Genomic DNA, 22997 nt, shown 5'->3' on the forward strand with positions numbered 1-22997 from the left:
CCGCTTTGGATTTTGGAAGAGCCATGCTCCTAATGGGTGCCGAAGTGGAGGCTACAGGCAACCAAGTCTGCCCCCTCCCTCTCCCTCCTTTTTGGGCTGTTCGGGGAATCTCTTCCTCAGAGCTGCTCCCACCACCTTCCTGTCCCTCACGCCATGATGGGTCAAGGACCTCATCATCTACACCACCCTCTTCAAACAACTGCTTCTCCTGGGTAGTCTCGACAGCACAGTACGCACCAGAAAGTGGCACCTGAGTCTCATCATCAGATGCGTACTGAGGTGTGCTGCTGACCATAGGCACTGGCCCACCCGCCTCTTCAGATTCAGAGAGACAAAACGGTTGCGCATCACTGCATACTACCTCTTCTTCAAATTCTCGAATTCTGCTTGGCTGGCCCCCTCTTTCCAAGCCAAGAGATTCAGAGAACAGAAGTAGAGATGGCTCCTGTCCAGGGCTCTCTGACTGCCTGGGCAATTTGGCAGGTGGTGAAGAGACAGATGGGTGCTCTTCAGTGCTCAGGACCTGAGAGGATCTGGAACTAATTGAAGTCGATGCATTAGCTGCCATCCATCCGACAACGGCTTCAATTTGGTCCTCCCGCAGCAGTGGGGTACGGCTAGCTCCTACAAAGCTGCGCATAAAGGATTGTTCCCTGGTAAAACTGGGGGATGCTGAGTCACTGGTGCCCGCAGCAGGCACAGAATCCCCACGTCCTCTCCCTGCAGGCACAGAATCCTCACGTCCTCTCCCTGCAGAAACTCCACGCCCACGCCCACGACCACATGCCTTACTCCCTGCCTTCTTCATCTTGGTAGACTGATAAAGATAGGCAGAAAAGTACTAAGGGCTTAGTGTGCTTATTCCTGAACAGCTGCTAACAGGTATAAGAAACACTAATTTTATAAAGTGTGGACTAGACTTTAATATGAGCTAATGTGGCCTACACAACTGTAAAGTGGAGTGTTTGGTGAACTTTATTTAGTTTTTTTTTGTCACAAAAAGACACTGGATGTGCCTAAAGATGTAATAACGATAGTTTCACAAACTTTTTGTAGCTATTACAATGTAGGAAGGTAACCTACAATGCAATAGATGAGGCTGCAAAAAATAGGCTAATACTAATCTGGCTGGGGCTGCAGGGCCCAATGCTGCAGAAAGGCTCCTCTAACTACTCCTATATAGTGTGTTTGGAACCAATTTAGCTGAATACGAATGGAACCACCACACTAATAGGAGAAATCAGGAAAAATTATGAATTGGCAAAAAAGGACAATGTATGAGGCAGTGACACACACTGAGTGCACTACAACCAGACGTGGTTGAAGCACACACTACAGGGTGAGCTGCACTCACACACCAGACCTTGCAGACAGCGGTGAACAGTACAGATGCAGAGCACTGTGCACTAGCGCTGCAAGACCAAAAAAATTTCTCTATCTACTCCTATATAGTGTGTTTGGAACAAATTTAGCTGAATACGGATGGAACCACCACACTAATAGGAGATATCAGGAAAAATTATGAATTGGCAAAAAAGGACAATGTATGAGGCAGTGACACACACTGAGTGCACTATAACCAGACGTGGCTGAAGCACACACTACAGGGTGAGCTGCACTCACACACACAGACCTTGCAGAAAGCGGTGAACAGCACAGAGAACTGTGCACTAGCACTGCAAGGCACAGCGATTTATAAAGTAGCTTGGGTAAAGCAGAATAGACCAAATAGGTAGCTAAAACTGTCCCTCAGAACAACAGCATCCTATCCCTAACTGAATTCACAGCAGAGTGAGCTCAAAATGGCGGCGGCGGCGGCTTTTATAGTGCATCATGACATCATTTCAGCAGCCAATCACAGCCATGCCATTAGTTAAGATGCCTACATGCCTAACAGGATGTGCCCACACTTCTTAGGATCCTCATTGGCTGAATAAAATGAAAATGGCTCATTGCATTATGGGAACTTCCGATTCCGGTATACGATATTGCAAAAGTATCGGAATTAAGTATCGGAATTCCGATACCGCGAATATCGGCCGATACCCGATATTTCAGTATCGGAATGCTCAACACTAGTAGCTTGTAAAATGAGATCATTTATGAGGGGGTTCTGCTGTTATGGCACCTCAGGCACCTCAGGGTGCCATAAGCCAATGTGACATGGCACCCTCAAACCATTCCAGCAGAATATGAACTCCAATATGGCGCTCCTTCCCTTCTGAGCTTTGCACTGTGCCTCAAAACTAGTTTTTGACCACATAAGAGGTATTGGTGTACTCAGAAGAAATCGTTTAACAAATTTTACTGTTCATTTTCTCCTATTATCCTTTGTGAAAATTGAAAACTTGAGGCCAAAGCAACATTTTAGTGGAAAAAATATTAATTTTCGATTGATTCATTGATTCAGACCAATGTTATACAATTCTGTGAAGTGCCTGAGGGTTAAAAGCGCTCACTACACCCCTAGATGAATTCCTCAAGAGGTGTTGTTTACAAAATAGGATCACTTGTGGGGGGGCGGGGTTCTGCTGTTTTGGCATGTCATGGGCTCTTCAAATGTAACATGGCATCTGCTATCTATTCCACCCAAAATTGCACTCCAGAATTCAACTGGCACTCCTTCCCTTCAGAGCCCTGCCGTGCACCCAAACAGTAATTTTCCACCACATATGGGAAATTGGCGTACTCAGGAGAAACCAATTTTGGGGTCCATTTTCTCCGTTACTTTTGTGAAAATGAAAAGTTTGGGGCTAAATCAATATTTTTGTGGGAAAAAAATATTTTTTCATTTTGATGGGTCAATTTTATAAAATTCTGAGAAACACCTGTGGGTTGAACGTGCTCACAACACCTCTAGATACAATTCTTGAGGGATGTAGTTTGCAAAATGCGGTAACTTGTGGGGGGGTTTCACTGTTTAGGAACATCAGCGGCTCTTCAAATGCGTCATGGTGTCTGCCATCTATTCCATCCAATTTTGCGCTCCAAAAGTTGAATGGTACGCCTTCCCTTCCAAGCCCTGCCGTGCGCCCAAACAGTAGTTTTCCACCACATATGGGGTATCTGCGTACTGAAGAGAAATTGCACAACAAATTGTATGGTCCATTATCTCCTGTTATCCTTTTTAAAATGCAAAATTTGGTGCTAAAGCAATATTTTTGTAGGAAAAAGTAACATTTTCATTTTTTCCTTTAACATTGCTTTATTTTCTGTGAATGGTTAATAAACTTTTTAAATGCGGTTTTAAGCACTTTTAGGGGTGTAGTTTTTAAAATAGTGCCACTTTCAGATAATTTCTGTTAAATAGACCCCTTAAAGTCACTTCAAATAGGATGTGGTCCCTAAAAAAATTGGTTTTGTAAATTTTGTTGGAAAAATTAGAAATTGCTCATAAACTTTTAACTCTTATAACTTCGTAACAAAAAAGAAATTATATTTAAAAAATGATGCTAATGTGAAGTAGACGTGTGGTAAATGTTATTTGTTAACTATTTTGTGTGGTATAACTATCTGGCTTAAGAGCATAAAAATTAAGTTTGAAAATTGCAAAATTTTCAAATTTTTTTGTCAAATTGTTGATTCTTTCATAAATAAACATAAATCATATTGACCAAAATTTACCACTAACATGAAGTACAACATGTCATGAAAAATCAGAATCATTGGGATATGCTGAGGCGTTCCAGAGTTATAACCTCATAAACTGACACTGTTCAGAATTGAGAAAAATTGTCCTGGTCAGGAAGGTAAAAATAGGCTGGGTGGTGAAGGGGTTAAATTGGTTGCAAGGTCTCTGTATGAGCTAAACTGCAGTATATAAGAATTTGGAGTTGTGTCAATGATGGAGTAATATGTTTAATAGACAACCTATAATACGTGTTTCCCTTTCAAACAGGATATCTGAAACAATTATCTCATTTATCTGGGGATTCTTTTCAGAAAAGCACATGGTAAGAACTGAATTTTTAGCTTTTTTCTATTCAGCTTTGGTTTTCTATTATGCACAGCACTGCTATCGATTGTATTTTATAACCCACTGCCGTATATTGACGTACATCATGTTTGTGCTGATGAAAAGTAAACTAGCCATCAGGAAGACATACAGGTAGGTTACCAGAATGTGGTGGCACTGGAGTTGTACCCTGTCATCTGCTGTGGCTTACTGTTTAGCTGAGCTCCCTTTGCAATTGCTTGGTCCAGAGTTATTTTTGATACAGTGCTTTTGTGATTGCATTGTGACTCCAAAGGTACTGCAACTGTGGCAAAGAAGTCAGAAGAAAATCCAACACAGTTGAACTTCTTGCGACTTGCTTGTCTCAGTCGCAGTACTCTTGGGGTTGTAATGTGACCTCATTCTCATGTAGCTAGTAACTAGTGAATGCGATAACTAGTGAACTTTGGTATCGTGACAGATGTTGCATATTCTAGTCCCCTTGCGGGACTAAGGCATTTAGTAAGACGTATGTATTTAAAGGGCATTCTGTTAGTAGAACAAACCTTCCTAAGCCGTCTATATGGGCATGTAGTTTATAAAAAGTTGAATGAAATGATACTTTGATATCTGCAATCCGATAAATGGTTCCTGAGAAATCTACGTTTTTCTTATATGTAAATGAGCTGAAAAGATGTCTGTTCTAGAGTAGGATCTTTCCTAGTCTGCCTCCAGGGAATTACGCTTTAGCATTCTGGTGTAAAAGCTTTGGTGAATCGGGCCCTTTATTTGTGCAGCTCAGTGATTGTTTTCTAATAGTTCTGATTCATTTCTATTACTGTTTTCAGAAGTGGGATAAAAAAGCTATTCTGGCACTGATTTTTAAGTTTTCTTTTTACAACTAACACCAAGATAAAAAAAATAACTTGTAATTTTTTATTATAGTTTGCTAAGGATATGGTGACACCAGATATGAATAGTTTTTTAAATTATAAATCAGTTTGTAAGAGCATGAGCGTGTCTTTATGCGATTGGACTTGCTAAGTGTTGCTGCGCAGTACAATACAAGTTAATGGGGTCAGATTGCTACCACCAAGGGTACTATGACCAAGCCATGACTGCGTTGGATATTTTGCAACTTACTTGTCGCAATTGTAGTGCAAAGCGACACCATTTGACTTGCCCCCTGGGCCCCGCGTACACGTGGAGTGGGTTACCCGGAACCAGGTCTCTGGGGGATGCTGGGGTTTGTAGTCTCCGTGGCGGCGACCCGGTCCCGTGGCTCAGGATGGTCAGGCCGATGGCAGTATTTTGTGGGGGTTTTAAGTTAATTGTCCGACTACGCCACCCGTGGATTGCGGTCAGCGCGGACCGCCGCTGCAAGGCAGACCGCTGGGGCTGATGGTGTGTGCAGCTGAGGTAGTGTGACTCCCCACGGGAAGAGTGGAGCCCCAGGGCAGTGTAGTTGATGGTGAGGGTGATAGTGCACGGCAGTCCCAGCACTAGTAGTGCTGGTGCGGCGATGAAGCAGGAACGACTCAGAGTCTTTGCAGTGCAGTTCAGGGTCTTTACTGGTGATGTTAAGGCAGACCCTCCCGGGAGTACTGGCTAACATAAGGGGCCTGGTCAGTCTGCGAGCAAACAGGAGTTCCCCTGGCCAGGTGGAGTTGTAGGCCTCCCCGTCTATCTGCACTCTTTCTGGCTACCTTGCTGTAAGCGGGTAGAAGTAGCCCACGTCCCTGAGTATACCGTGTGGTGCTCACCCATATGGCTGGTGACTTGGGGCCTTCTGTTAGCCTCCGCTCCTGGATGGCGGTGCTGGTCCCTTCCTTGTGACTGAGCCTCCGGGCTTCTATGGCCAGAGGAACTGGAATCCCCTGCCGGCTAGTTTCTGCTGCTGGGTGGATATCAGTCCCCACAGCCTCGGACTCCGGTGTCCGGTACTTGGTTTCTTGTGCCAGGGCGAGCTCTGCTCAGCTTCCAGCCCCTGGTCTTCTGCTACTACTCCTACAGAGCTCCTTGCTGACACTTTCCCTCTCCAGGCTCTGACTGTCCTAATCCCGCCCCAGACCCAGTTTATAAGGGCAGATTCCTCCCCTCCCAGGTCTGGGCAGGCGGTGTTGCATGCTTAGGGCTCCTGACCAGAGAAACCTCCCACTTGCTCTCAGACGTAATATTTCTATTACTGTGGCAACCAGACCCCTGGGGTGCCACACATTCACTTATATTTTGCGATGTAGCGGCAACCCTTAGCTAACTCTGGTTGTGGACAGAGTCACCATATAGCCCCAACATTATAGATTCTGGACACATGGCAGACCTTGACATTATTTTTAGGCCACCAACTTCCTTACTAACTTGTTATGGGGGTACTTGTTTACGGGGTCAGTAATTACTATGGTATCTGAGGAATTAAATGTCTTGGGCCAATGTTATCCTAATTCTGGCCATTGCCGCAGAGAGTCAGTTGTATGTGACATGGGATACACTCTGCGGACTGTACGAGCACAGCTCCAGAACACACGATGTTCTGGAATCATCATTTCTTTTTCTTCCAGGTTAACCGCATATGTAGTAAAAATATTTTCAATGGCTTCAAATGCAAGTTTACTGGATGTTGATAAAGACATGCTATGTAAAAGTTCCAAATGGCTGGTCAGTAATCAAAAACAAAATGGTGAATTTATGGAGCCTGGAACTGTGTATGCAAAATCAATGCAGGTAAGACATTGACCAGGGCTGAAGAAATAAATGCTAAACAAAACCTATGTGTTGAGATGTAGGCTGCCAAATGTGTGTGAATTTTTTTGTGTAAAAAAACAAAAAAACACCCAAAGTGAACTTCCGTCAGGAAAACATTGGGGTGATTTATCAACATCTAGTGCTAGGGTAAAGTGTAGAAGTTGCCAATGGCAAAGAATCAAGACTCTGCTTTAACCTGTTCCCGAAATGGAGATTTTTCTTTTTTTGCACTCTCCTTTATCCAAGAGCCAAAATGGTTTTATTTTTCCATTGATAAAGCCGTGTGAAGGCTTGTTTTCTGTGGGACGAGTTGTACTTTTGACACTATTCTTTTTACCAAACAATGTATTGGAAAACAGGGAAAAATTGAGCGAACTTGTGAAATAGTTTTTTTTTTGTTTTGTTTTTAGAAAGTTTATTATGCAGTAAAAATAACTTTGTAATATGATTCTCCAGATCAGTACGATCACAGCAATAACAAACATGCATTGGTTTTTTTCTTTATGTAAGTGGTTAAAATGGTGAAAACATTTTTTGCTTGTGTCACTATTTTTCGAGACCCATAACATTTTCATTTTTTGGTCGATGGAGCTGGGGGAGGGCTTGCTTTTTGCATGGTGTGATGATGCTTTTATTTATACTATTTTGGGGTAGATGCTGCGATCACTGCCGCTGTCAGTTACCTATACCGGTATTTAATTGACATGACCGTGGGGTACTGATGGGTTGTCATGGCACCATTGGCCGCCGACGGCCCTCGTGGCTGCCATCTTAGTCCATGGCTGATATCGTAGAATGTCATTTTCACAATATACTATAGTAATATTGCAGTATATAGAAGACATAATTCTACAAGGAAACTAAAACAAAAATAGATAATAATGAAAAAAAAGTTTACAATTTTAATCCTCCACTTTTTTGAAATGGCAGAATTTGTGGTTTTTTTTTTGACTCCCTGGACCATTGTAATGGAATACAATAAAAAGCCATCAAAGCATATGCTCTCCAATATGATATTAAAGGATCCTGTCACCCGATTCATGCTGAGCAGCATGAATCATAGCCTACAGTAGGTATACATTTCTCTTAAATGCTCTGGCGTTTCAGAGAACATATACAGTAGTTGGAAGATCCGGTTGAGGACCATAGCCTGACACAAAACTAGTCCCCGACCAACTTTTCTCAGCATCACTGCAGGTGATATACAGGCCTCTCCCATAGCAAGGAATCTGTCAATCACCTCAAGAAGCACAGGGAAAAGTCAGCCAGGGACAGCTCTGATAGCCAGTGTTAAAGGGAATCTGTAAGCAGTAGAGATGGGAGACGATTTCCTCATGCTGCCCAATTCAGCTGTACCCAAAGATCTTCAAATTCGCGGCAACTAGCTTTTCCCAGAATGCCCCGGAAATATGCAAATTACCTTTCTCAAGCTTCATTTCCTGGTCTTTTCTCTTTGATCAACATTTTTTTAAGCTGGATAACCCTCTTTCAAGTGATACACTTTTACCAAAAGCATGTTGTGTTCTTGTCTTTCTAGGGTGGATATACAGGGTCCGAGTCCTCACTTACAGCATTTGTACTTATTGCATTAGTTGAATTAGGAAACAAGTGTGATCATTTAGTAAGTACGGGTTATATGTAAAATGGCTGTGACTAATTATACAGTGCAAGGTTTAATTAATTCTCCAAATAGTGTATAACATGTAATCACGAATATCAGCTAAAAAATAATTTCCACAGTTCCATAAATCCTTCTAAATTTATGACCATTTCTCAAAGCGGTCCTGTCATCTCTCGTGATACGCAGGTTAGTAAATAATTGTATTCCCCATAATATAACAATTCTGGAGCATCTCCTAGTACTCTGTGTTGTACCGATTCTCACTTAATCTAACTAGATAATTATGAACAACTTTACAACAGGACATTACCAATGTATGGTGTTTCCTTGCACAGTCTCATACTGTCCAATCATTGCTGCTTGCACCAGTCTGTGTAGGCATATGCCCCTTTAACAAGAGGAATGGTGACACCCAGTTGTCAATTTACTCATAAATATCTAGGATAAAAAACAAATGAACATCACAATACAGAATTATAAAAAAGACACTCTAGAATTGCTATTTGATGTGGAATACATGTATTTACTGAACCAGACATGCCAAAGTGGTGTCAGGTCGAGCTTAAATGTTTGTTATAACATCTCATAATTTTTGAAAACATATCTAAAATAGTTGAATTTATTGATTGAACTGTGAACAGCCTCATTCAAGAGGTCTGTGCACGTTGGGAGTTTTTTAATGTTCCCATAGGCCCCCAAGCATAAGAGGGAGCCAAAAGTTTGTTCTTTTGGCCTTTTTTCTGACCAGTATAGTATGTGTCTGCATAGCATTTAATTCTATATTTAACTCTATAGAAAGTGCATCAGACAGCGTTTTCTTTATAGAGGGCCTCTGCAAAAACATACACCATTCAGTATGTGTTTATTACAAAGGGTCCCAATGGTGGGTAGATGCCTAGGCTTCCAACCTGACTGTGGCCAGTGTCAGTTGCATACCTCCTAAACATAAAGTATATGCCTGATAGAGGCACAGTCCCTGTCTTAGGCCAGATTTATACATGTATAATATACCTTCCATGCTTGGACCACAATACCCAGCTGGGGTTTTCTGACCCGAACTAACTGCCTCTCAGTAAAGCTCAGGAGACCCAAGGTTGGTTGAGTATTATGGGCTGTATATAATGGACATGTGAATCCAGCCTCCTCCACACATTTGTGCGAAATGTTCATGTGTTGACTTATTTTTTTTATCGAACACCTTACAGACTCATTAAGTAATGGCCGATTCTGATCCTCAAAATCAGATGAGAATAGGACATGCTCTGAGCTGCACAGTTCTCATTCTTGGATTATTGATTTTTTAACGGATGTCTGAATGCTTCCATTCTACGCAATGTGTGCAATAAAAAAATTGGACAGCACTTGGAAATTTCACATGGATGTGTTGATGGGGCCTAGATGGGTGTTTCTCTACATAGTCTGACATGGTCAGCGCTAATTGGACAGTGTCAGATTGTGTAGGGACAAGTCGCTAATGGTCGCGGCCAGTAGTCAATTTATTAATAAAATTCAAGAAGAAATAAAAGAGAAACATCACTATAAGCAGTTGTCAGAAGAGATGATCCAGAGCTGTTACTTCAGGCATAATGCATTTATTTACTAGAACAGACATGCCAGGGATGCTGACAGATCCTCTTACTATCCCCTAAATTATCCCCTAAAACGGTAAAATTTATAATTGTTGTTTTTTTTTAAATACACAAAAATGTTTTTGATTTTTTTTTCTAGGAAATTAAAGAGGCTGTAAAAAAAGCTGAAAAATATCTGGCAGCCGAACTTCCAAATTTACAACATACGTATAGTACTGTTATAACCTCTTATGCTCTTTCTTTAGTAGGAAACACTGAACACAAAGATAATATTGATTTTTTTGCAAGTGAAGGTAAGCATTTTATTGTCAATTTTGTGTTTCTATTTTAATATTCTGTTGGACAAAAAGTCTTACAACGTTTCAATCTAACAGTATATATATATATATATATATATATATATATATATATATTTGAGCAATATTTAAAATGATGATGGTGATTTATCTTAGTTTTCTGCTCCTTTTCTGCATTTCTGTATGCTAGTGTGATTTCTCTTTCTAAAGATGGGACCCACTGGCCAGTTGAGAATTCGATGAATTCTTTATTTACTGTGGAGGCCACCGGCTACGCCCTTCTTCAAAAGTTAAAACTCAGGAAATTTGAAGAAGCCCATAAAATTGCAGACTGGCTTGTGAAACAAAGAGATTTTGGTGGCGGATACAAGTCGACACAGGTAGTGCAATACAATAAGTTTTAATTTCCCCGTTTTTTTAACTTAGTATAGAGTGATCCAAAAAATGTTTCCGCATAGTCTCAAACTTGCCTACATTTTAACACAGGGAATCCCTATAATTGTATAGTTGTGGTGCAATCTATATGCTAATACACAGGGGCGGACACAGACACAGTAGGGACCCCTGTGCAAGAACAATATATGGGCCCTTGGCAGTTCACCAGCTCATTATAATGCACTATTCCACCTGTTTTAGTAGTTAACCCCTTACCTCTTGGGCCCCTGTAAAGCTGCACAGGTTGCACCAATGGATGGTCTGCCTCTGATAACACCCATATAGGTCAAGGGAGGCAGCAAATTACAGTCCAGGTCAAATCCAAATGTAACAAACATAGCAACCCTATTCCTTGGTTATAGGTGAGGGTAAGGTGGAACTTGGCCATGTACTGGTCCTTTAAGAGATTTTGTACAGTGCAGTGCTCATAAAGAGGGTCAGTGGTGGGATGTCGGCCACAGCATTGGGTAAAGGCCTCTTTATAAACTACATGCATTATTTTAATGAATATATTCATCAGAACTTTCCTTTTTTAATAGGAAGTTTCCGCTATATTCACTTGAAATACATTAAACAACTTTTTTTCTCAGGCTGAATACCCCCTTTAGTTTTACTTTGACAATAAATATAGAGCCACAAAATGTATGCCATGTTTTATTTCATATGCAAATGCAGGTTTTACATTTTAGGCTACTGTAATTGCACTGCAAGCCCTGGCACAATACCAAATGGATACCAGCGATCCCGAAGCTGTCAATCTAGATGTCCAACTTGTTGTAGAGGGAAAAGAAAGACCAATTACATATAATATCCAAAATTCTAATATGTACTTGGAAAGGACAAGCAAGGTAAGGGATGGATCTTTTCTTATACTGTATATCTTATGTACTCTCAGAAAGTATACATATTAATATTGTTTTTGGCACTTACTAAAACACTCAAAAAGTTATGTCATAATGACATTAGAAGTAGAATGGAAAAGCAGAGATTGCATAAATTAGTTATGACTTGTGAATACATTCACAAAATGAAGGTTGAAAGTGCTAAAAATATAATAAAGTGAAAGAAAAAATAAAACTTACAAATATAATCCCATTCTGTGAATATGTCTTCACTGGTGTCGTGTCCTCAATAAGGATTGTATAGTTCACTCTTATTGTGAAATGTGATTTTGGCACAATACCACACATTGACTCTTTCTTTTGGGTAAAATCCGTGGTGACATCTGCGGGCTTATGTGTATTATGTATATTTCAGAGATCTATGACAATAATTGCAAAATAAAATCTTCTTGTCATTTATAAACGCCATTTAACTTCCTCAGATTCCAGCAAATAAAAATTTTAATATTGAGGTGAGAGGAACTGGAAAAGGTACAATAACGGTAAGTTACATTTATTTTACTTGTGCAACGACCATACTGCTCCACATATTAAAATGAAAAGTGTTGTGTGTATTTGAAGCTTGTCACCTTCCCATTGTTCATGATATGCAGAGGCATAGCTGAGAGTTCAGCGCAGGCAGGGCGAACACATCTCAGTGGGTCTCTAATCTAAGGAACCCTGTATACTTTTACACTCTCTGATCATAGTGAGTAACAGGGAACCTCAGCAGATGACAAGACTGTTACTAGAAAATAATCACTATACAAAATCAAAGACCTATATAGCTGCCCTCAGGGACGGGGGGTATATGCCCCTCTATTTCCCCAAGCATCTGATCTGATTAGGGCCTCTGGGCGGCCGGCACTGCACCTTACATTGTGAATACTGTATATGCCGTCGAGGCCGCATCACAGTAATGCAGTCATGTCCACACTGTGCCCTCTGTGTGGCCTCATCTGCTGAAGTGGAGGGAGCACCCTTGGCTGATTCTTTCTGTTGGAAAGGAGCTTGTGGGTGGGACATAAAGGAGACATCATTAGCTTGTAGAAAGCAGTTGCGGATCTGCTGCCAGTGCAGCCAGGGGGCCTGCCAGCTCCGAGCACTGCAATACATGCCGCCGGCCAATTAGAGGCCGGAAGCTGACGTCAACTACCCATCATGGGTGGTGCATTGCAGTGACATCATGCGCCATGGCAGGCAAGCTGAAGTCAGCTGCCAGTTCCTGGGCTGGCTATAGAAGAGGATACCACGCATCGTGGAAGTGGAGGATGGTAATAAGAATCTTCTCTTTTTTTAAAAAAATGTGTTAGAGAAGATCTGAGAAAAAATGAGAGAAAAATGTGTTGCAATGGAAAACATGGATTATTGCTGGAAGGGGCCCAGAATTAGACACCTTATCCCAGGAAGGGGCCCTGGATGGGAGACATTATCCCAGGAAGGGGCCCTGGATGGGAGACATTATCCCAGGAAGGGGCCCTGGATGGGAGATATTATACCAGGAAGGGGCTTATGACAGATAAAGGACCTGAATAAGAACCTGTTTTTGCAGGATGAGTAGAAGTTTTTATATATAGCATTTTGGGGTACATAACATTTTTTCTATCACTTTTAAGGCTAGGTTCACATGTATCCTGTGCTCTACATTTATCTTGAGCTCTTACATCAGAGTTTCTGTCACGATCCCCTAAAATAAGATTGAGACGAAACCCCTGACAGAACCATTCATTATAATGAGGCAGAAGTATTCACTTTGGACTCCTGCTACATTTTTGCAGATTGGGGAGCACTATTTCCTTATTTTCTCAGTGCCATAGAAAGGCCGTGCTGAGGATTAAGGCCCCTTATTATCAGCAAAAAAAAAAGCATATGGTTGGTTGTTAAGGTGTTACAGTCCTCTAATATTATTCAGGTTGCCGGAGGAGCTTGAGAGGCAAACTTCAGAACCCTTTGAAGATTTGCCCTATCAAAGGGAGGTGGCACATATTAGGCTATTGGCCAACATGAAACTTTAGCTATCTGCCCTAGAATACAGACGTATTGTCCTCCTTTGTCAGTATAATGCCATTCAAATGGGATAGAACAGTAAAACATATTACACAATTTACACCCTTTATTACCCAAATACATACTGTAGCATGGTGACTCATCCATGGTTTTTCAATCAAAAGTACCCCATCGGGGGTCATGGGCTTGCTTAAGTACACAGTATGAGGGGGGTGTATGTCTCAGACTGTGTCAAATATAGATCTACATTTACTAGGAACTCACATTCCCTTCAGATTCCATCTGGACTTTATAAATGCAAGTCAACTATCTTGTACTGACCCTTTCCAACCCTGTTCCCTCCCCCAACCTAACCAAACCCCCAACCTTATGAACATCCAGCAACCATAGAAAATGTAGCATTCTAAAACCACTCTACCTCCTATGCTGCCATTTCTTTCTACTCATAAACCTGCATACGCTACTTATTTTCCCCACTGTATGTACTATGGTGCTAAAGTAAGAATTACAGCGAGTTTGTAAGGTACAGTAAATTGCTAGATAATAATGGGAGCTCAAAGGAAGCATGTCTTCTGGTATAGCTTTCTAGCCAACTCAATGGATTCCAGTTTACTAACATTTTGGGGTTGTGAAGCATATAGTCCATAAAGTTCAAAGAAAAGATCAATGTCTTGCAAAAACAAGTCAAAGTATACAAAAATATAGCAAAGGATTTTAATGTTTATATTGGCCTTGGGGTGCCACACATAAGAAACAACCATAGAAGGACACCATTTTGGAAATACACCCATTAAAGAATACTTCTAAGGCTGTGTGCCCACGGTGCGTTTTTTAAGCTTTTCCGCAGCGGCAAAAACGCTGCAGAAATGCTTAAAAAATGCATGGTAGAAGGCCTACCATGTTCCCCAATGATAATCCGCATGTGCTGTGCACATGCTGCGGAAATTTCCGCTGCGGGTTATCATTGTGGAAAAAAACGCAGCACTACCAATTATTTTGCGGAAGTGCTGCGTTTTCGCCGCCATTGACTTTCATTGGAACGCATGGATTCCGCATCACTGCATCTGTGCATGCGGAATCCATGCGTTCCAGTGTGCGGATGGTACCCGGGTGTGGAGGAGAGGAGACTCTCCTCCGGACCCGGGTACCATAGTACCTGTGAAAAAAAGAATAAAATAAAAAATAAATGTTATATTTACCTTCTGACAGCCCCCGGTCTCTTTGTCTTCACTTGCCGGCAACTCACGGTGGACTGAAGGACCTGTGCTGACGTCATAGTCATGTGCCGGCAGGTTCTTCAGTGTATCGCGAGCTGCCGGCAAGCCAGGACGGAGCGAAGCAAGACTGCGCGGGCCATCGGAAGGTAAGTATAGATTTATTTTTTATTTTTTGACATTCTCTCAGGTCACACTATATAAATCCATGCAGTTTGCATGGATTTATATAGTGTGACCAAGTTGACAAGCACTTTCCAAGTGATGCTAAAATCGCTTGGAAAGCGCTTAACAACCCGCATGTGGAAATGCATGTGAAGAACGCTTCACATCCGCATGTCCCTGGCAGGAAAACGCATGTACAATCCGCATGTACAATCCGCATGTACAATCCGCATGCGTTTTTTCTGCCAGGGAGATGCAGAAACGCTCAGGAAAAATCCGGAGCATTTCTGCATCGTGGGCACATAACCTAAGAGTTTAATATTTTGACCCCACAGGTGTTTCTTAGACATTTCTTGCATTGTGTTGTGAAAATGGAATTTTACATTTTTTTTACTAATACATAGTTGTAACACAAATATTTTTATGAGGGGTAATAGGACAAAAACAACATGCAATAAAAAAAAATAAAGCAATGACTCTTATAAATGATTCTACTTAGTAGCCACTGCCATATACTGCAGAAAAGCTCATATTCACTTGATATGTAGGGCCATAAAATAAAGCTTAATTTGATGGCTAATTCCCCTTTATCACTGTATCTTCTGAAGGTGTTTGCTGTTACATTCTATAAGAGAATGGACATCAGCTAATTCCCATCACAAAGTGACTTTGCATGTTGCGTCCATTATTGAGTATGCAAGGAGATCATTTAACAAAACCGATGGGTCAATTTTTATGTTAGGAAACTATTATTTGTGTTTGATTTTTAGGTAATGACAGTTTATCAAGCCTTACTGAATGCTGAACACCAATGCAATGGATTTTCATTGGAGGCAAAGGTGACATCACATGGTAAGCTCTGGGGTAATACCTTCCCCATGAAGTCGGTACTGAAATACCATTCATGTTAGCTTGGGTTACTATCTACAGTGGCACACCAGGCACATTTACCAACAGCCACGCTGCTATACACTATACCCTACTATAGATGTAGAAGACCAGAGTAGTCTGTATTATGTTCCCCAACACAAGGCATAAATATGGCGCTTGTGTGTAGGGTTGTTCATTACTAATGTTCTGAAAATAAAAATTGTCAGACTATTGTGACACTACTGTAGGCTGACATTACCGGTTTTCCATAGCGTAGTATTGCTGAGACATGTAACTAATTATATAAGTCTTTTGCTTTTTTTTTGCTTTCATTTTTTACGTATACCAACTTGTAACTTGGTAAACGCTTCTGTATGTTATCCGTAACATATTGCTTTAAAATACTGGAATGTTTTTTGTTTTTCTGCAACTTGTTATTTCTTTAAGAATTTTTATTTCTTCAGGGTTTTTTTTCTTGTTTTTAAACCAGGGCAGCACGATGGCTCAGTGGTTAGCACTGCAGCCTTGCAGCATTGGGTTCAAATCCCACCAAGGACTACCTCTGCAAGGAGTTTGTATGTTCTCCCCGTGTTTGTGTGGGTTTCCTCCGGTTTCTTCCCACACTCCAAAGACATACTGATAGGGAATAAGATTATGAACCCAAATGGGGACAGAAATGATGATGTCTATAAAACGCTGTGGAATTAATGATGCTATATAAGCAAAGCAAAATAAATAATAAATATTCAATTGAATGCATAAAAAACATATAAAAAATTAATGTAATGTACGCAGTATTTTAATTTTTTTGTCAACACTGTTTTTCATGTGGAAAACAACGCTGCAAAAAAGCACTGTGTGAACATACCCTTAGTGTTTCTGTAGAGGATTATGAGCCTCCTGGACCTTCATATTCCTGTAAATTCATACAGAGAGATACAGGATTTTTTTAAATGGAATTTAACAGAAAGAAAATTGTGGCATGTTCCATTGGATCCTGACTGAAGGGGAAATGTCTCCAAGCACGATGGAGCTTTACTGTAGTGTACAAAGTCTATTCGGTTTTGTACTATGGAGCTGTATGGCCTCTGTTTATTGCCATACAGGCTCAATGTACAGGAGTATGCCATGTTCACTAATGCACATACATCAGAGCTGGAATCATCTGTTTTCTAGTTGCTTAGTGTCTTTTACAAGGTAACATGGGTCATGCACCATGGGTCTCCACTAGTTTGGTGACCTCCCTTATTCAGCAGGTTCAGTGATGCTATCTAGCTGAGAAGTGGTGGCGAGTTGGACACACATGCTTATGGCTCTCTCTTTTGAAGTTGCTGCATCACCTGTCTCCATGGCTCAAAAAATCTTGTAGTCAGTGTATAGGACCAGGGCCATCTCCCCTACATATGGCTGCAGTAAGGCGTTTGTGTAGGATGAGGGCCACTAACTTTAAAAGTCCCTTTTGAAGAGAGTTAGCTTGATGGCATTTTTGGAAGTGTTGTTTTTTCACCAATCATTGTAGAGTAATCTGATTACTGTCCTGCTGCATTATAAAATTTAGTTAGGAGAATTAGGCACAACAACAAGCCTGTCAACAGTTCGCTAAGCAAAAGTTTAAATTCAGCAATGAACTTTTTATATAAGTGTAGGGGGTCAGCCCTTACTGGACATGGGATGACACAGTGACTTTAAGAGATCATGCTCCCCTCTGATTATTGCTCTTGGACTAGTCGCCTCCCCCCTATTGTTTTGGTGTGTGCTGTTGAAGGGAGAAGAACCAGGAAGTGAGAGAGGTCTTGTGTGTGTCTGAGGTAACAGACAGGACGTTTGCCTGTGTCCTGATAAGGAGAGATAATAAGAGGACCTGATGTTCTCTGGAAAAAAGATAAAGACTGGACTGTTGCAAGATTGGTTGTCAGGACTGTGTCTAAAAGTAAAGAGCTGCATCGCTCCTCCGGAACAGCTTCCCTGAAGATTGGTGACCTGAGGTAATAGGTAACACAGTGTGTCAGATATCCCTTGTCATTGAGAGGAGAATAAGACTTGCCTGACTGGAAGAGAGAAAGAGACCAAATATACAGGCGAAATAACTCAAGCATAACTCATCCGACTCAGCTACAGAACCAAGCAGCAGCTGCCTATATATTCCTGAACTGCACAATTGTGAGTGAAACACTGGTAAAGTGCTGTGTACTGAGGGTGTAGCTCCGTTTTCTCTTTAGTTAGGGGAGCTGTAGCAGCGTGGCCCGATTAGCGGAAAAGCCAGATAGTGAATTAACCGATAGTAGTTTGTAAACCTGATTTATATTGTTTGTATTGTACTGTCATTGCCATAGCTGGCATATGCTTCAGCTATTTCTCCTTATATTCATGTTATTAACATCATTGTTATAAAAACTGTTATTTCTATCTTCCGGCATATAACCTCTTTTTACTTAATAAAGACGGTGTTTTGTTTCTGCTTCCTCGTCTGCTGTGCTGTACTTGAATCCTGCCTTGCGGTGTTGTTTGGACACCGCTACAAGTGGTGCTGTGAGCAGGGTATGGTTACAGAGCTGGAGGCGGCCGAGAGCAATGTGGCTAATGTGAGTACCGCAGGCCCCTGCAAGGGCCCTCCCTATGAGCACGTTATTTAGTGTCCTGCCCAAATTCGATGGCCAGAATATGGCACTGATGGACTGGGTCACCAGATTGCAGAGTGCTGCCAAGATTTATAATGTCAGCCCAGAATTACCAGTTGAAATCACTGTGGCAGCCATGGAGGGTGAGGCACACAGAAATGTCTTTTTGCAACCGGAAGCCACACGTAACACTTTAAAAGAGATGGTGAAATTTCTGGAGGAGACATATGGTAAAACAGCTAGTGCTGGGCATCTTTGGGCAAAAATCTTCTACCGGTTGCAGCGAGAAGGGGAGGGAGTCTCCCAATATGCCACAGCGCTACAGGAAGTACTTGCAGAGATACAAAAGAAAGAGGCAGGCGGAGTAGGCGGCATGAGATCTGTGGACCAGATATTACGAGAACAATTTATTCTGGGACTCTGCAGTATTTCCCTGAGACAGATTCTGCATGAGCGAGTAAGAGTGGATGCTACCTTAAGCTTTCGACAAATATTACCAGAAGCGGTGGCCTGAAGCAAAGAAGAAAGCTGTGCTTCTGGAGTGGTGCAGACCCAAGCCGTCACAACCATCGGGGGCAGAAGGAATGAAGAGGCTCTATTCAGGCTACTACAAGACCTGCAGAGTTCCCTGAATGTTATGCAAGAAAAATTGACTCAACTGGAAAAGAGGATGGGGACTGGCTCTGCCGCTGAGACTACCTACCCGGCCCTCCCAGATCCTTATCGGACCTTCCCTCGGGCTTCTGAACCTGGGCCTCCTTACATTGGTCCATTGAACCCTTATGGCCCTTCCCCCTACAACGTCTGGGGGTGGGCCGTTTTACCACATTCCTCAATATCTCCCGCCATTGGCCCTCCGGCCTGAGTCACTCTAATGGAGACCCCACTGTCCTTCACCGCGACCAGCCGGCCGGATCTCAAGGGCGCCTCCCACGTGCAGATGAAGAGAAGATCGTCAGGTCACACAGTGCTGGCGATGTGGAAGTGAAAGACACTTTGCTAGAAGTGTCGTAGCTATTTGCAGAGATACCCAGAGCCGCCATTAAACTTCCAGCCCCTGCAGTACTGGAGTGTACTGCAGGGGAGGTAGAAGGACAAGCCACCCAGCACAACTCTGAACATCTGATTGCACGCTGTCCCATCCTGCGAGGTGAGTTCAAAGGAATCCCAGTGGAATGTTTGGTGGATACCGGGTCACAGGTAACGACTATGCCTGAGTCATACTTCAACCGTTACTTTCAAGCGATGGCCAAGCCAAAGTGGGAGACGTTGATTTGGGTAACAGCGGCTAATCAGCAACCGATCCCAGTCATAGGAGTTGTGTGGATGAACGTGCGGCTATGTGGACAAATGTGGGAAGAAAAGGCATCCTGTTGGTCCTCGAACCATTCAAAGACGATGTACCAGTGATAATGGGCATGAATATTCTTCGGGAGTTGGACCAGATCATATTCACTAAACAGGGGCCTGGCTACTGCATAAGCCTCTCAGAAAGCATTTCAATGGCTAATCTGCATCTGTGGGACACAGAAGAGCATCCTGATACACCAGTCTGTGGGAATTATCCGAGTGCCAGGAAGGGCGTCCCTTACCCTCATTCCTGGTCGGTAGACTATCCTCCCAATGCCTGTGGGAAGTTTCCACAACCTTGAAGGTATGGAGGTGGCTATTGAACCGGTGGGCCTAGGCGAGATAGGCCAGAATGTCCTGGTGGCTCATACACTGGCAGTGGTCCAAGAAGGGCAAGTACCCATCAGAGTCATGAATATGGGGCAGAGAGAAGTCCACTTATCCCAGAGAGTGGAACTGGCTAAGGTGTACCTATATGAAAGTGAAATATTGAGTCCGAAAGAAGTGACCCTGGCCGCAGAAGATGACTGGACCCTGGCTTTGGACATTGCTACATAGGTTACAGTGCCTACAAGTAGTATTCAACCCCCTGCAGATTTAGCTGGTTGACACATGCGGAATTAACTTGGCATTGTGACATTTGTACTGTAGATCAGCATGGAAGTGGGAAATGCACTGCAGCAAATTTTTTTTTTTTTTTTTTAAAAAAACGTTAAAAGTTAATTCAGAGTGTCATTTATTATTCAACCTCTCAAACCACAAGAATTCTGTTTGGTCCCCCTAAAGTATTAAGAAGTAGTTCAGGCACCAAGAATAATGAGCTTCACATGTGTGGATTAAAGATCTCTTTTGCCAGCCTTTTCTGACTATTTAAGACCCTCCCCAAACTTGTGAACAGCACTCAGGCATGGTCAACATGGGAAAGACAAAGGAGCATTCCAAGGCCATCAGAGACAAGATCGTGGAGGGTCACAGGGCTGGCAAGGGGTACAAAACCCTTTCCAAGGAGTTGGGCCTACCTGTCTCCACTGTTGGGAGCATCATCCGTAAGTGGAAGGCTTATGGAACTACTGTTAGCCTTCCACGGCCTGGACAGCCTTTGAAAGTGTCCTCCCGTGCCGAGGCCAGGCTTGTCCGAAGAGTCAAGGCTAACCCAAGGACAACAAGGAAGGAGCTCCGGGAAGATCTCATGGCAGTGGGGACATTGGTTTCAGTCAATACCATAAGTAACGTACTCCACCGCAATGGTCTCCGTTCCAGACGAGCCTGTATGGTACCTTTACTTTCAAAGAGTCATGTCAAGGCTCGTCTACAGTTTGCTCATGATCACTTGGAGGACTCTGAGACAGACTGGTTCAAGGTTCTATGGTCTGATGAGACCAAGATCGAGATCTTTGGTGCCAACCACACACGTGACGTTTGGAGACTGGATGGCACTGCATACGACCCCAAGAATACCATCCCTACAGTCAAGCATGGTGGTGGCAGCATCATGCTGTGGGGCTGTTTCTCAGCCAAGGGGCCTGGCCATCTGGTCCGCATCCATGGGAAGATGGATAGCATGGCCTACCTGGAGATTTTGGCCAAGAACCTCCGCTCCTCCATCAAGGATCTTAAGATGGGTCTTAATTTCATCTTCCAACAAGACAACGACCCAAAGCACACAGCCAAGAAAACCAAGGCCTGGTTCAAGAGGGAAAAAGTCAAGGTGTTGGAGTGGCCTAGTCAGTCTCCTGACCTTAACCCAATTGAAAACTTGTGGAAGGAGCTCAAGAATAAAGTCCACATGAGACACCCAAAGAACCTAGATAACTTGGAGAAGATCTGCATGGAGGAGTGGGCCAAGATAACTCCACAGACCTGTGCCGGCCTGATCAGGTCTTATAAAAGACGATTATTAGCTGTAATTGCAAACAAGGGTTATTCCACAAAATATTAAACATAGGGGTTGTATAATAATTGACCCACACTTTTATGTTTAAAATTTAATAAAATTCAACTGAGCAACATAACTTTTTGGTTTGTAAGATTTATGCTTCTGTTCATAAAGCCTACTCTCATTTGCAGTTTGAAGGCTCTAACTTATTTGCATCTTATCAAACCAGCTAAATCTGCAGGGGGTTGAATACTACTTGTAGGCACTGTGTATATATATATATATATATATATATATATACATACATATATATACATACATATAACTGTACAAACTTAACATGCTTTTTATACTTTTTTTTCTCTCTTCTATGTTTCTGTGTTTAATTATCACACTTATCTAATGCTTTCCCACAACAGAAACAAAAGCTGATACATACAATCTCCTCCTGAAAACAAGGTATTGTTTATATTTTGCAAATCCTAATTATTATGGTACCAACAATTAAAGTAGTACTCTGGCCAAATTTTAAAGAGAACTCACCAGTAATATTCTAGCTGTGTAATTTTTCCATCCCAGGTCAGTTTCATTCATGCATTTTGAACTCATAATGGGCAGCTGCGGCATGAGACTACGGCTACGGTCACACTATGAGTATTTGGTCAGTATTTTACATCAGTATTTGTAAGCCAAATCATGAGTGGAACAAGAGGAAAAGTATAATAGAAACAAGTCATCACTTCTGCAGTTTTCACTCACTCCAGGTTTTGGCTTACAAATACTGATCAAATACTGATAGTGTGACCGTAGCCGACCGGTCCAGTACATGCTCTCCTGTGGGGACAGGAAGTCAGCCTCTAACATCATTATCACCTATCAAATCCCTCCTGGAAGATCTCGGAGCCTTCTTCTCCCAACTCTGCCTTCCTTATTCCTCTACATGTCCCCATATAGCTAAAGATATCGGGGGAGATTTCATTTTGTATTCTGCCTCGTGTGAAATGTGATCTGTATTAGGGAATGATATGAAAATAGAGGAAGGCATCAAAAATACGGGAATATTTTTGTCAAAGTCATAATTTTGTTGCAATATACTATTGACATGAGTCTTTTATGGGAACCAGTCAGACTATTTTTGACGCATGATTCGCAGCCTGCCTGGACGATTGCAGCCAGGTATATTTTTTTCTGAAATACTCCAGCATTTCGGTGAAAATATTCTTTGAAGATCCAGCTGATGACAATAGCCATAGAGAAGACTAGCACAGCTCTGCCCCAGGCCAGCTCTTTCCACCGCCACTTCAAGTGATTGCCATGTGTCTTCCTATGTACACAAGAAGGAGTGACTGGTCAATCACCTGCAGCGGCAGCCAAGGACAGTACCAGATTAGTCTGGTTT

At 42.2% G+C, this 22997-nt stretch overlaps 1 protein-coding gene across 2 annotated transcripts in view; it reads left to right on the forward strand.

Annotated features, from left to right (window-relative positions):
* Positions 1-22997, forward strand: part of LOC141153639 (venom factor-like) — a 302324-nt gene that overhangs the window by 165293 nt on the left and 114034 nt on the right. For both annotated transcript variants that reach the window (XM_073638632.1, XM_073638641.1), the window contains 9 exons: positions 3899-3953; positions 6493-6655; positions 8214-8297; positions 10026-10179; positions 10393-10562; positions 11307-11465; positions 11942-12001; positions 15655-15736; positions 22018-22057. In XM_073638632.1, the coding sequence (XP_073494733.1) occupies positions 3899-3953; positions 6493-6655; positions 8214-8297; positions 10026-10179; positions 10393-10562; positions 11307-11465; positions 11942-12001; positions 15655-15736; positions 22018-22057 (967 nt within the window). The remainder of the gene's footprint in view (positions 1-3898; positions 3954-6492; positions 6656-8213; positions 8298-10025; positions 10180-10392; positions 10563-11306; positions 11466-11941; positions 12002-15654; positions 15737-22017; positions 22058-22997) is intronic.

This window comes from Phyllobates terribilis, unplaced genomic scaffold (assembly GCF_046119375.1).
Source record: "Phyllobates terribilis strain yellow unplaced genomic scaffold, ASM4611937v1 Scaffold_1__5_contigs__length_1240528914, whole genome shotgun sequence".
Taxonomy (NCBI): Eukaryota; Metazoa; Chordata; class Amphibia; order Anura; family Dendrobatidae; genus Phyllobates; species Phyllobates terribilis.